The 16,789-nt window shown below is 42.2% G+C and overlaps 1 protein-coding gene across 7 annotated transcripts in view; it reads left to right on the top strand.

The window, feature by feature from the left end:
- LOC105428781 (synaptogenesis protein syg-1) overlaps positions 1 to 16,789 on the top strand; it is a 284,146-nt gene that overhangs the window by 240,083 nt on the left and 27,274 nt on the right. For all 7 annotated transcript variants that reach the window (XM_089075108.1, XM_089075105.1, XM_089075106.1 and 4 more), the window contains one exon: positions 12,549 to 12,703. In XM_089075108.1, the coding sequence (XP_088931234.1) occupies positions 12,549 to 12,703 (155 nt within the window). The remainder of the gene's footprint in view (positions 1 to 12,548; positions 12,704 to 16,789) is intronic.

The raw sequence follows: 16,789 nt of genomic DNA, 5'->3' as shown, positions 1-16,789 counted from the left end.
TTTTTACATTGCGGGATTTTATACAATTTTGTAACTTGTGAAATATCATGATTTTTTTGTTTTTAAGATTAGGCATTCTACTAAAGATATAAATTTGAAACGAATATAAATTTGAAATTTGAAAAAAAAATATAATTTGAAAATTTTTGAAAGAAGGGCAAAAACGACAAAAAGAATATAAATACGAAACAATCACCAGAATTAAAAATGCCAATTCATCTTTTATATAACGCATAAAATTTTAACGGAAGCGACAATGCGCGCGTAAGCGGAATATTAGCAATGACGTTCGTTCACCCACATACCGTGTGTGATGAGAACGGTAATCAAACTGTCGATGGGCACTCTTTGGCAAAATGATAATATACGTGCCCTTCTGTCAAAGAGAAGGAAAAAAAATACGATTTTCATCGAAAAATAAGATTTACGATGGAAGGCAAAGTTGAATGTCGGTGGACATCCGCTGCGTTCGGGAAATTATCGAAAATCCATTTTTCTTTTTGTTCGCGGCAAAGCGAACGGATTAGCTTTTTATTGGCCGCGTGCACTTAATAGCGTCGTACCACGAGAACGAACGATGAATAAGAGCGACTGGTTTTTACGCACACGCCAATTATCATTTCGTCGTTTCGCTTGTGGACAAGCATTCGGAAACCGCGCGCGCCGGCGGTCGTTCAATTAAACTCACGGAGACCCAATTTTCATAGCCGACGTGCATGCACGCGTGGTATACGTATACACATATACGATTCAACATCGCTGAAATGTTCGAGTAAGTGGCGCGTTACGATGACGGCCATAACGTATGCCGCGTTTTCCGCGAAGCCGATATTCCGCGCGCAGTTCGTACCAAGTAACGCGGACCGTTCAACTCTTCTCGCGACTGATGAACGATAAAATCGGCATAATCGAGGCAAGGATCTTTTCTTTTCTCCTCATCCTTTTCCTTTCTCTAACTACAAAAAACGTAAAACATCAATGATAGGGCATCATCCTGTCCTGATCGCGTATTGAGGGCGCGATCGCGCGGCAAGCACTGAATCCTCATCGCCGGACGTTATTGCAAATTGTTGCATACCATGTTTTAGTGGTGATTACAATAAATCGTGTACGAGCACTTCGCTTTTTCCTAGACTCACTTTTATCGCGCTTCGCCCCCTTCCCACCTCCCCCTGCCTCTTTTTGGCATAAAAGCTCGACACATGCCCACATCTTTTGCCATATATATCCGTCATAACCGAGCGACGAATACTTGTCGTAAAAATATAAAGGTATGACGTTAAAAACACGAGGGCGCGAGCACCTTTAGTGGAGTGCGCGCCTTATAGTCCGCGCACATAATTACGAGCCGCTATCGCAAGCCGTCTAAAAGTTGGTGAATTAAAGCGGATTTTGCATTCAATTATTTTTAATTGGGCGTGGAAGTTGCAGGCCGCGACGTGCTCGCTGAAAAAAGCTGCGATATACGCACGAAGGCGGTGAATCCCGCTGTTAAGCGGGGAAACGACGCTTTCTGTGGCTTATCGATATCGAGGGGGATCGCACGGGGGGGCGAAGAATTTCTCTCCGAATTCGCGAACGATAATTCTCGATTGCACCCGGTAAGAGAAAAAGAAGCGTCGTTCCGTTTTCAAAATCCGCGGAAAACACGCGGAATTCGCGATTACAACATCGGTTGCGCGACGTCGCTAATTTAGATGTCCATGCAACCAACACGCTTATCTGACGATAGTTTCGATAGTTTCTCGGGGTTAATTTTCAATTATCACGTGTCTTCCTCCGCCTTTGAATCGAATCGACGCGACGCGTGCACAAAAATGTACGATGGATACACATAATTCGCGCCGTGACCATTTAACTCAGCCGACGTGCAAATAGGGTTCCTCGATTCCGATTCTAAAGGGAGAGCCGCGAACGAAACGAACATAATTATCCGGGCCGAGTTCGGGCCCGTTACCCGGTCTATCGGCTTTAATTTCCGCTTTACGTTTCGCCGAATAACGCAGGAAATAAGCGCACCAGCCCTGCCGTGCACCTACGTAGTAGGAGTATACGTATCTCCCAGGTATTATACTCGCGGGCACATCACACTCGTATAGGCATTACGCCACTCGACGAGTTTTATTGCCCGGCGTTAAAGCCCCCGCTCTTTCGTCGTGAGGCAGAGAACGCGCGAGCGGAGGCTTTCTTCCTCGTGCACCTTTGAACTCAGACGTCTCCGGCGTGCGCCTCTCTCCCCCCTCCTATCCTCTCCTCCTCCTCGCCGTCGGGCCGGGCCCGGCTCACCCCCCATCCGTATACCAGAGTGGCGTGAGAGTGAAGAGGGGCGGGGGAGGGTGGCGGGAGAGCCGCCTCTCTTGGATTCCGCAAAGGATTAAACCTCATAAATTCCACGGAGCACTCCGTGGAATTATCGGTATGCGGCCTTACGTCCGCCTCTCTCCGGCGTCTTTTACGGACGACTCGACAAACGAGAGCGATTTCCACGCGACTTTATGCTTTCCATCCCCCGCACCCTCATTCCCACCCCCGCGTTTCTTCCTGCCGTCTTCCTCTCACCCTCCTCCCTCCCCAACTGGTTGGTCGTGCGCGATTCCTATGGACATACGTTCGAGGCGTTATTTGCATGACTGCGCGCCGGATGGATTGCGAATCGCGGACGAATGAGAAAGTATTCGCTTAGCGTCGCGTAGGCTTTCACGACGCGGAGTGGCGCGGAAAATGCAATTTCCTGGCCGCGAAAACTCATCTGAATCTCGCATTGTTGCAACGAAAGATCTACCGGCATTCTATAACAGATTGAATTATGTACGCTAAATTGATGATAGATCGGGTCTTCTTTGTACGGCAAGAGAAAATAAATGACATACTGTACTGAGAAGATCAAATGAAGAAAAGTGAAAAAAATATATTTTTTAACCGAATTTTGTAGGGAACGCTGAAAAAGTGCCTCACATTTTTTTCTCATCCAAATAATAAAACAGTCTGTATTTTGTAACAATATTGGTTTTGTACGGAAAAACGAAACTAATATTCGTCAGTTCGTCTGATAAATATAGTCATATTTTGTCAAATGAATTTTTCTTCTTTTATGAGAAGTTTTCCAGTATTGTCTGTTTCTAAGTTTTACGCGCGCTCGATTATTCACACAATTTCTAACGAATTATACGTATTATTTCAAAGCGTAAAATGCAACGTCAACATCGCCACGTTTGATACTATGAAATCAAGGTAACCGCGCTTCGATCGGATTCGCGCGATTTATGGACGAAAAAGCATTTTCGACGTGCCTATCGAAGAGTAAATCGACCTGGCCCTTCGGTCAGCTAGCAAACGTTTCATAATAAATAAACCGCGGCCGTTAATACGAACCGTGACAGGAGGGTGCGCACGAACGAAATAAATTATCAAAACGTACGGCGCGCTGAACGATGGCCGCGTATAACGCAGTTTAATCGCGGATCATTATTATTTCACGGTTCATCGAGTCTTTCTGCGCAAATTCCGAAGTACCGACCGCCAGTCGGTACATCGCGTGTCACATTCAGTTGTGTACCGTGGTTTTGAAATCCCATTATTCCGAGAAAATTAATATTTAACGCTTGCGCGCTCGAAAATCGTCGCATTTACAAATGGTGCGCCCGGTAATGGCATATTTTTCGCCGGCAGGGCTTTATCGCCCGAAATTATTTTCACCGAGAGGTACGTTTACTGGCAGCCGTGAGAAATGGAAATAAACCGCGTGAAGAGGTGGGGCCCGATGCGACACGCGGCGCGAAATTAAAATAATTGCGAATATTTTTTCGATTATTTCTATGGCACTGATACGTACGTCGCGCAGCAAAATTCTTCCCGGAACGATAATTTCGTTGGAAACTTCTTCCGGCGTCGTCGCGACTTAAGGAAAAGAACTGTATTCATTATTCGTCAGGATAGTCGAGAAGTTTGGAGCTAATCAACCGAGCCGTATCCCTTTTCTGCTAGCCAATCATAAAGTACAGCAGTACTTAAACTTCTCTCTTCGCCTTACGGAAATAGTGCTTCCTGCATTTGTTTTAGGCTTGTTACAAGCGATTGTTTAAGCACTTTTTCAACTATTTATATCGAATCAAATAAACCCACAGTGTTTCAAATTAAAATGGTAAAAACATATATTAAACATTTATACACATATATATGTATACTTGTATATATGTATATTTGATATTTTTGTTATATATTCTTATACATTTGTGTCAATATAATATTTGAGTGGCTGCGTTGTAAATTCGTTAATTTAACGACACGTGCATTTACTATATGAAGCATTTGCCTTGAATTTACATACAGAAGCATTATTCGATCCGGCTATTTAATGCCCTCTATGATATTCTTGTTGTTTTAAAACATATACGGCTTAGATATTATTTATAATATTTATATTTATATTTGTATTTATATTTATATTTTATATTATATATAATATTATGTAATATAATATTATATTATATTATATTTATATTGTATGAATATATTATTTATATATGATACAAGATGTATCTGTAAGTATAAAAAAATTCTTTATTTCACACTGATGCGAATACTCGCAATTAATAAAGAAAGCTCTCGTATCTTCTTATAGCCACAATTTCTTTCCCGTGTTGGTAATTCGAATCGACAGAACTGGATATGAGGTGAAAGATTTCAATCTTGCTCACGAAAAAGTGTCGATCTTTCATTGACATGAAAAAAGAAGAAAAACTTGGAAGAATGTAATGAATCAGTCCAGCTAATATTTAATTGAATTTATCGCATTGAATATGATATTCTAGAAGATGGAGCTAAGTTGATACCCTCGATAATAAGTTTTAATAAGTATCAATTCACTCCTCACATCATACCATTTTTATCTGATAAAAGTATGGAATGGAATATAATACCAAGATCTTATGTAGAACGGATTATTAATCGCATTAAATGAGGTTAATCGTGCAAAGTTAATCCTTTTCGATTCTACATTGAACAATATACACCGAGTATTTAGAGTAACGACATTGATATAGACCGTCTATATCATCACCAACTTGCATGCACACATATTCGGACGAATTTAATTAGCTAGAGCTATAAGCGGCTGCTGCACCAAAAAGCCGAGCGCAATGTCGAGATATACCGAGCGCAATACAAATGAGGGATTAGCAAAAGCGAGCGAACGCGAACAGCGGATGAAACGAAATCACATGTACGTTTTATCGCTTCATTAGAACGCGGGGAAAAAGCCACGAGAGCGAAAGAGAAAAAGAAGGGAGGGTAGGATGAAAGAGGAGAAAGAGAGAGAGAGAGAGAGAGAGAGAGAGAGAGAGAGAGAAATAGAATTTCATTGCAAAATGGCAGAATGGCGTCGCCGCCGCAAGCAGGGTTAGAAACAGAAGAGGTCGAGAACATATAATATGGAGGTGAAGAGGATGAGAACGACCTTGGGATTGAATCGGTGCTCTCGAGGGGAATGGAGAACAAACCCGACACTAACCTACCTCGTTTGGTGCTCGGCCCACCCCAACCTAATCGAGCCTGACTAATTAGAGGGCAGGCTGGTAATGGAGTCAGCCGGCGAAATTAGGTAACGGTGGGCCTGATTTACAGTGCGAGAGACTTGGAAATTGGTCGCCGAGGGGAGGATAAGAAGGACGAGAGGAACAGGAAAATTCACTGTGGCTCGCAGATGGAATGTAGAAAGAAGGAGACAGAGAGAAGAGAGAGAGAGAGAGAGAGAGAGAGAGAGAGAGAGAGAGGGAAAAAATCAGGGAAAAAAACTCGTGATACGGACGAGAGCTTTTGGATAGACTGTTAGTGATCAAGTCGCTTTCTACGACACGACTCGAGCATTCAGTCGCGCCGAGGTGATCTTTTAGATCGTGACGTGAGGCGAGTGAAAATCACACCAAGCCCCGGAAATCCGCTGAACTTTTAATGGAATCGGTGATTTTTCAATGCGGCTTCTTTCTAGAGCGCGACTGATAAGTCGCCCGAGACAGAAAAAGACTCACATCGATGGGATTCACGGTGACCATTTTGGGTAGAAGACGTCGCGCTCGCGCTCGCGCGCCACGAGTATTCATAGAATTGAAAATTGAGAAACTCTTCAGGGAAGAGTTCGCTGCCAAGCTCCCGGGAGAGGAGATCTGCGCGTTTTACTCCCCGTCCGATCACAGCGACTATTCGGTCGTTTTTGCGGCTCTCCTGGCCGTACTACGTCGGCGAGAATCCGCGATATCATTTTCTGAGATTAGACGCGATTTCTTTTACTCAAACCTCTTCTTTTTTCGATCCGATGAACACTTACTTCTTCAGAAAAATGATTTTTATTTCTCTATAAAAGGTAGCAATCATATGAATGGAATGAAATAATCATCAGAGACAATTATTATAGATGTATAAATATAATTATTTCATTAATTTCAAATTATAGAACAGAGAAAAACGTATTTTCAATTGTTTTATATTTGGAAGACATAATCTTTATCAATTTTACATTCGAAATTTACAATTTTCTACAGATTTTCTATTAAATCTATAATTAAATTCATTACTTAATATTTTACATTGAATGAATTTATTATTAACTCAATTTTTATTGAAAACTTATTGTTCGAAATAATTTTAGAATAGTGTACTATTTCGAATATAGATCTCTCTTGAATCTAAGAAATTAAATGAACTTATTCTTATAATTATATCATTTTAATCAACTTAAAAGTCATTTTGTTCTTAATTCTTCATATTTCTCCGTCTAAGCTTAATACAGTTCGTAATCATTCCGAAATCAGATTGCTGCGGCAAAACTCGACCTTTTACAAAGTTCGCGGTTCCGTTGGTAGCAAACGACGTTACCCACGAGAAATGCATAGAAATTCACAAAGGCAGAGCAACTGCCTTTCGAAGAAAACGGGAAAAGAGCTGCGCAAAAGTGGTGAGACGGGGTATAAAGTAGAAATACGAGTCGTGCGCGGATAGTTAAGGGTCACGACGAGATGGCCTCTGCGTTTTCCTCTGTGGTCTCATCTCATGACGCGATACGGCCACGACGACTACAATGACGACGGGGTAAAGCCACCGATGGGCCATGAAGGGACAGCCGAGGAGAGAAAGTGAGGGGGGGGGAACGCGAGGGGCGGAGAAGAGGCGAGAGAAAGAGCGAGGAAGAAGACGCAGGTCCTCGAACTGGGCTGAGGGGGGTTGATTGTATACCGGAGACGCGGTGCTTTTGAAGAAGATAGGAGAGCCCTCTCAGACTACGGTTGAAGTCGAGTGAGTCTCGTGTGACCCCGGGACGAGGCCGCGTTGCCCGTGAACAATCCACAGCTGCAGTAATAGTCCGTATATATATATATATGAAGAAGGCGCATACAACGGCGGCGGCCATGCATTTACAAATGTTCCCTCGGCGCGACCCTCGCTTCTTCCCTCGCTCGCTCCCGGGCAAGACGATGTAACGAGAGAGCCGTAAATGTTCCAAGGACCGCCGGAGGACCCGCCGGGGACCTCGCCGTACGGGCGTGGCGAGGAACGTTCTTGATTAATGTTATTGGTGATCATTGTTGAGCTTGGGATAGATGCTGCTTGGAGGGAGCATGAAATTAAGGAAAGCAGTTAGGACGTTCTCCAACTGCAGGTTTGTCCACTGTCGCGTCGCGGCAGATCGGCCACCGACAGCGTCTACGTAATTGTTTATGATCCTTGGGAAACGACAATTGTTCGCGAGAACGATTTCGTTCATGAAATTCGCATTAACAATAACTTTCGCATTGGAATGAATGACGGGCGCGTGCGGGCACATGTCATATCTGGACGAAACTTGTGCGTAACATTAAATGATCGAGGATTATTCGATTTTTTTGGGCATACACCCGTGCGTACATCGAAAAGTACTGCGAGAAATAAATAAATTACACGAGCAACATCGATGCGCGCGTCCGCGGGAAAACTTACACAAGCGCGGCCGCAATCATTTCACGGATGAAATAACGAGTAATTGGTTTACGAACTCGGGCAATTGAACAAAGTTTCTAGAAGCACCTTCCCCCCCCCACTTTCAGCGTTTCATAGAGTTTCATAACACGCGTGATTGCTAATGAACGCAGATAAAAGGCGCGGCCACGACATTGCTTTTGTGCGATCCTCCACAAGAGATCCGTGGCGTCCGCTGTGCTCGCGTGGCCTCGTAATATCGCGAAACTTGTCGTCGAGTTTCGTGCCGGGGAGTGCGCTTTAGACGGGGGGGGGGGAGAGGCGGACGCGACGGAATTCGGTGATCGAAATTGCGCTGCGATTCGTGGGTACCACAATGGCTGCGATTCCTTGCAAACAGAATCAGAGTCGCCGCTGTTAATTTGTCCGCCGGACTCTCGCCGCGCCGCGCCGCGCCGCGCCGCGCCACCCTGGCGCTATTCCGCGGACTCTTCATCCATCCCGCAGTTCGAGTTAACTTCGTCTTCCACTCTATTCAAACAGCGTCCACCGCTCAGGCGGTCTGCCTCGCCTACTCATTAGCGTCCCTCCGGCCGTTACTACTAATGCACGAGAGTCGACCAACAAATTTACACGGGCGCGTTGCTGGAAGTTACTCATTAGAGCACCAATGCGCACAATGTAATATTGCAATTTCCGCAAAACTTCAAAATGCTAATTGCCCCATCTCCCCCGGTCGCGCTCGTACCAAAAAGAAGGCGTGATTAAAAAAATAAGCCATTTTTTTTATCGGCGTTTTCTTTCCAGCGCGTTAGAAGACTCGGCCGCGTAATATTAATTTTATACTTCCTAAATAGACGGACGTCTTTTTACGGATGGATGTCTCACGAAACGCGAAACGCGTGTGACTTCGCATGTATCTCACGCAGCGAAAAGATAGATGTGCAAAACTTGTAAACGTTTTCCGGCACCTAGCGATGCGCAATTTAAATAACCAAGTTTAAAAGGCAAATGTTGAATGGAGGCATTTTAACACGCATCTTTCACGGTGTGTCATGTTTAGGACAGCCTCCTGTCCAGGATGACACACGATGTTGCTACCCGCGGCTCGCGTTGAAGGGGGAAGGAGGGGAGAAGGGGAGCGGAGGGGAAGAGGGGGGAGGGGGGGGGGGGAAGGGTCGTTTCGCATTTTTCGCGACGCGGTAAAAAGCCAACACTCGCCGGGCGCGCGGAACGTTGCGCTGCCGACGCTGCCGGGGTCACTTTGGTCCATCTATGTAACATTATTCGCTCGGATACGAAGCCGCTCTGTTTTTCAGTGCGTGCGCCAGTACATTTAATACCTACAATCTTTTTGTCTGTAACTTTGCATTAATCCGGGGGAAACGTAATAAAGCGAGTACGAATAAACAGAGAGAGAGAGAGAGAGAGAGAGAGAGAGAGAGGAGACCGGCCGGTGGCGGTGGCGCCGGCGGAGTCGCCAAAAACTGGCGACTGTGCTGCGGGATATCCGGGCGAAAGTAAGCAGCCAGGATATGCAAACGCGACCGTAAGCCCCGCCGGATTAAGCACGGACGTATTTTCAATTCGCGATAGCAATAAGTTCAACCTCGTCCGCTCGTTCGTTACTCACTCTCGCTCTCCCTCTCTCTCTATCTCCATCCCGTCTTTCCCCCGTTCTCACTCTCTCCTCGGCTCGCTCCCTTTCTCTTTAACCCCTTTTTGCACCCCGATCTCGTTAGTATCGTTTTTATTCCGTCGTTCCGTCGTGTCTCTTATCCCCGAAACCCGTGTCGAATCTTTTTGCGACTCTGTCGGCAATCTCGAGTCGTACTTGATGCCCACTCGTTATTGGCGTTATTTAGAGATTGTCTGTCTAAGCAGCCTTCAGACGCAGCCTCCTTTATAGATATGTGAAAGTTTTTATATGAACGTTTATTTTTGTCATAAAAAAATGATAATTGCCAGAAGCAGAATTATCAGTACTCTTTAATATCGAATAAATTGCATTCCGATACTTTCCATTATATTATCGGTTTCTTGTAATAGTCTATTTTCTCTTTCCCAACGAGTTCCAATTAAAATTTTATTTTATGAGATAAAACGAAATGAAGTCTCGTCTCTATTTGGTCGAAGATACAGATTCATTATGGAAATGATACAGAATTTTCTGATCGAAACTATAATACAGGTCAATACACTATTAAGAGAACAATTAGAAGAGTTCCTATTCAAATCAGACGTTATATTGTCGAATGATATCTTTTCTAAAATCTATTAATTCTAGAATTAATTATTAAAGAAAATCTCAAATTTAAATGTCGACTTGAACAATCGTTTTGTTGATTTATAATAAATCATTTATATTTTCTTATAAAGCATGAAAACAATCGATAAATACTTCGTGCATACGTAGAAATTATTAATTGCTAAATTTCCGACAAGCGAAAAGAAATGTTTACCGAATCTATGGGACAAAGAAAACATTATATTTGTATAAATCTGATTCATGCGTGTAACGCATCATCCGTCAGACACCCATTAGATCATCGGGGTAACTATGACGCGTTCGTATGCTCGATGGGCACTCGGTGGTCATCTAATGGACACCAACGCACTTTTTCGCACGATGCTATTCGTCATGACCATCCGTCGGCAGTACACAACAATACAACCTGCGAAAAAGCTGACGAACGTTTATACAACGTGAGAAGAATGTTGCTCCCGGTCACGTCTCTCCCCTAGTCCACTCACGTAACGACGAGAAAGCAAAAAACGTGCACGTTGCTTTATTCGTAATAACGAAATAATAAACATGAGAAAAAAGAAACGAGATAAAAAGGCTCGACCCGGTGCAATAAGCATCGTGAAAGAAGGCGGGCCTCCAATTTTCTGATTAGCTTGCAAAAATTAGAGCGGAAAAATTTCCCCCCCTTTCGATGAAAAAAAGAAAATAATTTTGTTCTTCTTGGGAAACAAAAAATTTTTGCCAGACACGAAATCGTGATCGAGAATAAAAGACCGACGTCTATGGGGAAGACTATGAATATCTAAGGATCTAATGATATTTAAACAAGATCGGAAAATTGAATAGCGTTCAAGACGGAATTACGATGAAGCATTTACCGCATGAGCACGCGGAATTGCGTGATGCGAATGTGCAACGCGATTGTATAGGCGCTCGAGTGCCGGCGGCTTATGCTGGTAATCGTGCTTTTAGCACCCAATGCCGATTGAACACGATGAAGCGGCGAGCGTGATTGTAGCCGGTGGATTAAGGTAGCGAAGGTGAAGGTAATAGTGGATGCGAAAGAGGAAGGAAGAGGCGGAAATTTTTTTTCATCGGAGTCAAAAGTTCGGCGTACTGAAAGTTTAATTCCAGACTCTCTGGGCGTGGTGCGGCCTGAATGAAAAATCTCTCCTCTGCCTTTGCCTCTTTGCCTCCGCTCCTTCGTTCCTATCTGCCCCGAAGTCGTGCTGTCGCTCTCGCGCCTTCCCGTATCTCGGCACAGCCGGGAAGAAAGACGTTCCTTTGCCGAGCCGTTGCCGATTAAATTCGATGGAAGGGCTGGGCGCGAGCGATTCAGCCGAGACTTATTTCGCGGTTGAACCGAGCGACTAATACATCGGCACTTTCATCCACGTCTTCGGGATGTCAATACCGCCACTTACCGTGACGCCTTTGCGGAGGACAATTTAATGTCTCGTAAACATTGCGGTTGTGTGCGCTCCGCTTATGAGATTTTTCGGTATTTTAAAGTATCGACTTTTCATTCAAAATAAAACAGCTTTTCATCGGAAAGTGGAATTTTTTTGATATTAAAAGCTAACGCGATGAGTCACCTGTTACAATTATTTATATTGCTTCCACAAAATTATTTATCTGTATTTCTATTTGATGATGAAATTTATCCCTTAGTTGATTTAAAGGGCAATATTATTTTTATTACTTTTATTATTGGTATTACTTTGAAAGAAAGGTTTTCGCTAATCAACAATTTCGAAATCTCTCTTTTAAAGTAAAATACCAATAATAAAAATAATAAAAATAATCCTACCCTTTTAAATCGACTAAAGGGTAAATTCATCGTCAAATAAAAATACAGATAAATAAATAATTTTGTGGAAGCGATTCGAAGAGAATCTCAAATAACGGAATATCGTTACGCGCTGACAATTACGTTTTTGTAACAGATTTTAAGATTAGGCTAAAGATTGATGTTTAATTTTATTTTGTTCGCACTATATTCGATACTTGTCTCAATTAATCAACGTGAAACGTCACACATACGCCCACATACGCCAGCCTTAATCTATGAGAGGTGCGGTCCATGTGAACGCGCCACTACCCTCCCCCGAAGCTATCAGAGGGTAGGTTTTGCGGCAATACGTTCGGGGTGGTAACTGCAGCGGTACCACTCGTTTAAAACGCATTAGGGAGCGGGCGGACGGTGGTACAAGTCCGTGGCCACTCTAAGCACCGCAATTCCGCAGCTGTCGCAATTCTTGTTCGTGCTTTTTGATCAGGCGCCATCAACGCCTGCCGTACACCTACCCCCTATACACTTTTGTAATGTCGCCATCGTCCTCGGCTGTTTTAGTGAGGCCACTGAGCGTGACGATACTCAGCAGCGAGCACGCACCCCTCAGCGCCAATCGGAAGTACGACATCAATTGCATGACGGTGGGTTCGAGGCCACCGGCTAGATTGTCCTGGTATATGGACGGCAAGAAGCTCACCAATCACACGGACAAGGTAAGATTCTACAATTAAAGAATTTCTACAATCGAAAGATATATGCGACGTGATTGGAATCCATCGCTACGAGAAGGAAAGCTCGTCCGAGAAAGGAAAGTTCTCGCAATCAGTGAGAGAAACATCGCTCGCCTGTTTAAATCTTTTAACTCAGTAAAGTAGAAGTAAAGTACAGTTTAGACATTCTTAATTTTTCTACGTATTTTTATTTTATATAAAGATATTTTTTTTATATAAAATATTTACCTCTATGCATTTTGTATAAGAGATACAGAGGTAATATGCTTTTATGAGAAGGGGTAATTAATTAATTAATCTAAAGCACTGGAAAAAGTTTAGCACGGCAAAAATGTTGACTCATATTTCTTCTTTCAATGACTACTCCATTTCCGCATTCGGTTTCTCGTAACCGTTATGAGTGCCAAAAAGCTCTCGATACTCGATACTCGTTTTGGATTCGATTGATAAAACGGTGGTACTGTGCGAGTAAAGTTGTGTTGCGACAAGTGTCGTCGGATACAAAATAGTAGTAGAAAGGGAAACAAACGACGCGATCCGTGAAATAATTTCCTATTCTGCCTTCACCGATGCGGAACAAAAAAACCAAATGATTCACCGTAACGGCCTATTTTTTTCCTTCGCCGTCCAACACCGCGCTACGCTAATGGTATCATCGATAGCGAGAACGATCGATCTCCATTATCTCCTCCTCGTGTTACGCCAGTCTTTTATTTCTAACATCGTATATCTCGAACATACGAAATTCTTATTCGTTTCGTCTCAGAGACGAGTCACGCCAACCTGTCATCGTCGTTTCTCACGTATGATCGATTCAAGGACTCTTACGTAAAACAAGCGGCATGTCGTAAACAGGATGAACAGTCTATCGGGGAGAATCCGAAAAAAATCGCAGGTCTCCATGCCCGAAACTACCGGCTTCTCTCCTTCGATCGTTCTCCGCGAAATCACTGGTATTAGCGCCGGTATCGGTATTTGCATCGTTGCCATTAAGCACCCCTTCTGACACGCCATGGCGCAATTACCGGATAACGGCGATGCTTTCGTGATCTCTCGCTCTCGCTTCGATTCACCTCGGACTCGACGTCTCATCTCTATCCCACCCTGTATAAACCCGCTCTCTCGTCTCTCCCTCGCTCCCTTTGATCCTCGCTCATTCTGGACTCATGCGGAAACTCCTACGTTATACGTACTCGAACTCCCGGCGAACCATCGATCTACGCCCTTCTTGCGTTTCCGCAGCAAACTCTTCCTGAAACGTGATTCTTTGACCCACCTCTCCTCCACCAAATTGCGCTTCGAGTCTCGATATACGCGCCGCTCGTCTCGGGTAGTATATGAGTTTTGAGAGTTTCATTCAGTGTAAATGCATATAATTAAATCCAACGTTGCACAAAGTATCGCGGATCTACTTATTTTACAAGCAGACGGAACATCAATCTTTTTCATGACTATTTAGCTTCAAAATACATATTCATAAACATTCAGAAACAGTCCTATAACTATATTTTTCAATTTCAACAAACTTCATTGTAATGTGTCAATTGTGTTGTTAAATTTTTAATTCTAATTTTAAATTAAAATTAATTAAAATTTACAATTTTTAATTTTAAATTATTTTAAAGGCTCTTTTACAAAGATAATACACTTTCTTAATATATCCAATCAAACGCAATTAGTATAGTCAAACTATCAGTTTTCTTCTGATTCAATTAATCACATAAATCAAACAATGATAAATGCAAATTTGAATTGTTTGACGTTGAGGAAACCTCTTTGGTCTAAGAGCAAGACAAAGTTACCTAATACGGATAATATAGTACATACACCCATGAAGCGATGGATATCATCCATCATCCGACGACTTGTCAATAGTTTCGTGACAGATCCGAATGTTGGGAGAGATATACAATGATGGGTATAGAACAACACGAACACACGAGCATATTTTACTATTAGTTTATTATTATTACTTCTTCTTCTATTTATTTTACAAGTTTCCAACACGCTAAGATCGAAGTTTTAGATTTTTACCTAGTGATAATGTTTTTATATATATATATATATATATGTGTGTGTGTGTGTGTGTGTGTGTGTGTGTGTGTGTGTGTGTGTGTGTGTGTGTGTGTGTGTGTGTGTGTATAATTACATGTATATATAAAGCATATACATATATATATAAAGCCATTTTATTAAATTAAAAAACTCTTTTATTTAATAAACTTTTGTTAGACTTTTATTAAGAAAAAAGAGAAATTCGATTCCAAATTATTTGAGAAAGGTTAAATATAATTTATTTGGATATAATATTTAAAAATATTTCATATATTAATTATTTGATATTAATACAATTTTGATTTATTAATAAAATATGCGATTACATTAAAAGCTTCACTTTCTATCTGGGTCATTTTACGTGATGATAAAATTGCCATGTCATATATTTTCGTAAAGCATCGATCTGTCATTATATCTGTTAAGCACTTATATTATAAAATTCTAGAACATAATTCGGAATTGAAACGAGAATTGAAAAGTATACTTATTTGAATTTGTCTTTGCCATCATTATATGTAATTTTTTTAAAGAAACTACAAATCGATTTCTATCAACAATTTCAAACTTTAAATATTCATCTATATTCATAAACAACAATTTTATTTTTGAATTCACACGATTGTGCAATTTTACTGATACAAAGCCATAAAAAAGCGTAGAACATCTGTAGAAATTTGTAGTAAATTATGACGGAAGAAATGATAAAGAGATCTTTGTGTGTGCAGGAATCTATGTAACGCCATTTTTTTTTTGCCGATTACTCCCTGCATAATCGAGACGCAGTAAAACCTTCCGAAATGAAAAATGAGCATAGAGCGAGAGCTCCGGTTACGCGTACGCGTGGATTTTGCAATAACGATTCGCCGATTCGATCGGTGTCGCGCGACTGGCCGTGATCGACGATGATCCGCTAGTGGCGGAGATCCAAAGAGCTGATATTTTCCGCCGCAAATAACGATCATGTTGTTGCCCGGCGCCAGGCGGCCAGCATCCAATTCTGACACGTTCGCGCTATCTCGCGTTATACGTCATAATATCGCGGTGTCGAATGAAGTTCGGTACTGGTAGACATATCGAAGCACGGGGAAAGAGAAAGACAGAGAGAGAGAGAGAGAGAGAGAGAGAGAGAGAGAGAGAGAGAGAGAGAGAGGGGGGGAGGGAGGGAGGGAGGGAGGAGGAATCGAGGATACAGAGGTAAAGCGAGATGAGAGCTGGATGCAGAGAGAGAGAGAGAGAGAGAGAGAGGTCGCGATGAGGGTGGAAAAGAGGGTGGATTGTGGACAGTATAGTTGGCAGTGGGTGATTCGACTTCGCCGATTTATGACCGCCGCGCGAATTTCGAGCCAATTTCGTTCTGGGTTTCGCCGCACCATGTACGTATGTACAACGCGATCCAAAAGTTTCGATCTCTTTTCCAGAGCAATCTGCCTTGATGCGTATCGTTGTCCATCGAATGTACCATATCTCCTGACGAGAGATATCGAACGAAATGCGCTAAAAATTGTAAAATCACAAGTACACCTACTAAGTTAATTGTGTATTATAAATTTGAGGTAGTACAGTGAATTCGATGTCCTTTTTTTCTTTCTTTAAAATATCTTTATGCCGCGCTTGCAGCCTATTTTCTGGGAAACATTGCATATTTTTTTTTAAATGTATTAATGTAATTTTAGTCGCGCACTTGAAAGAATTACAAGATTGTAATTTTAATATTTTTAAACGTATATGTAGTTTTATTAACCGGCGACATTTTTATTATTATGCGAAACCATTATCTCTTCCCTTAAATTGCAAAATTATTAGTTTGTGTTACATATTATATTCGTTATACATTTACTGAATTTAAAACGAAACATGTTCCATTAAAATATTGATGATAGAAAAAGATACATAATAAAACGATAAATACGATAAATGCAAATGTAATTTTCCCCTCTCCCCACACACACACACACACACACACACACACACACACACACACACACACACACACATATATATATATATATA

This window comes from Pogonomyrmex barbatus, unplaced genomic scaffold (genome assembly GCF_055798465.1).
Source record: "Pogonomyrmex barbatus isolate J1 unplaced genomic scaffold, ASM5579846v1 scaffold18, whole genome shotgun sequence".
In the NCBI taxonomy this organism is placed as follows: domain Eukaryota; kingdom Metazoa; phylum Arthropoda; class Insecta; order Hymenoptera; family Formicidae; genus Pogonomyrmex; species Pogonomyrmex barbatus.
This window is presented reverse-complemented; position numbering and strand designations above follow the sequence as displayed.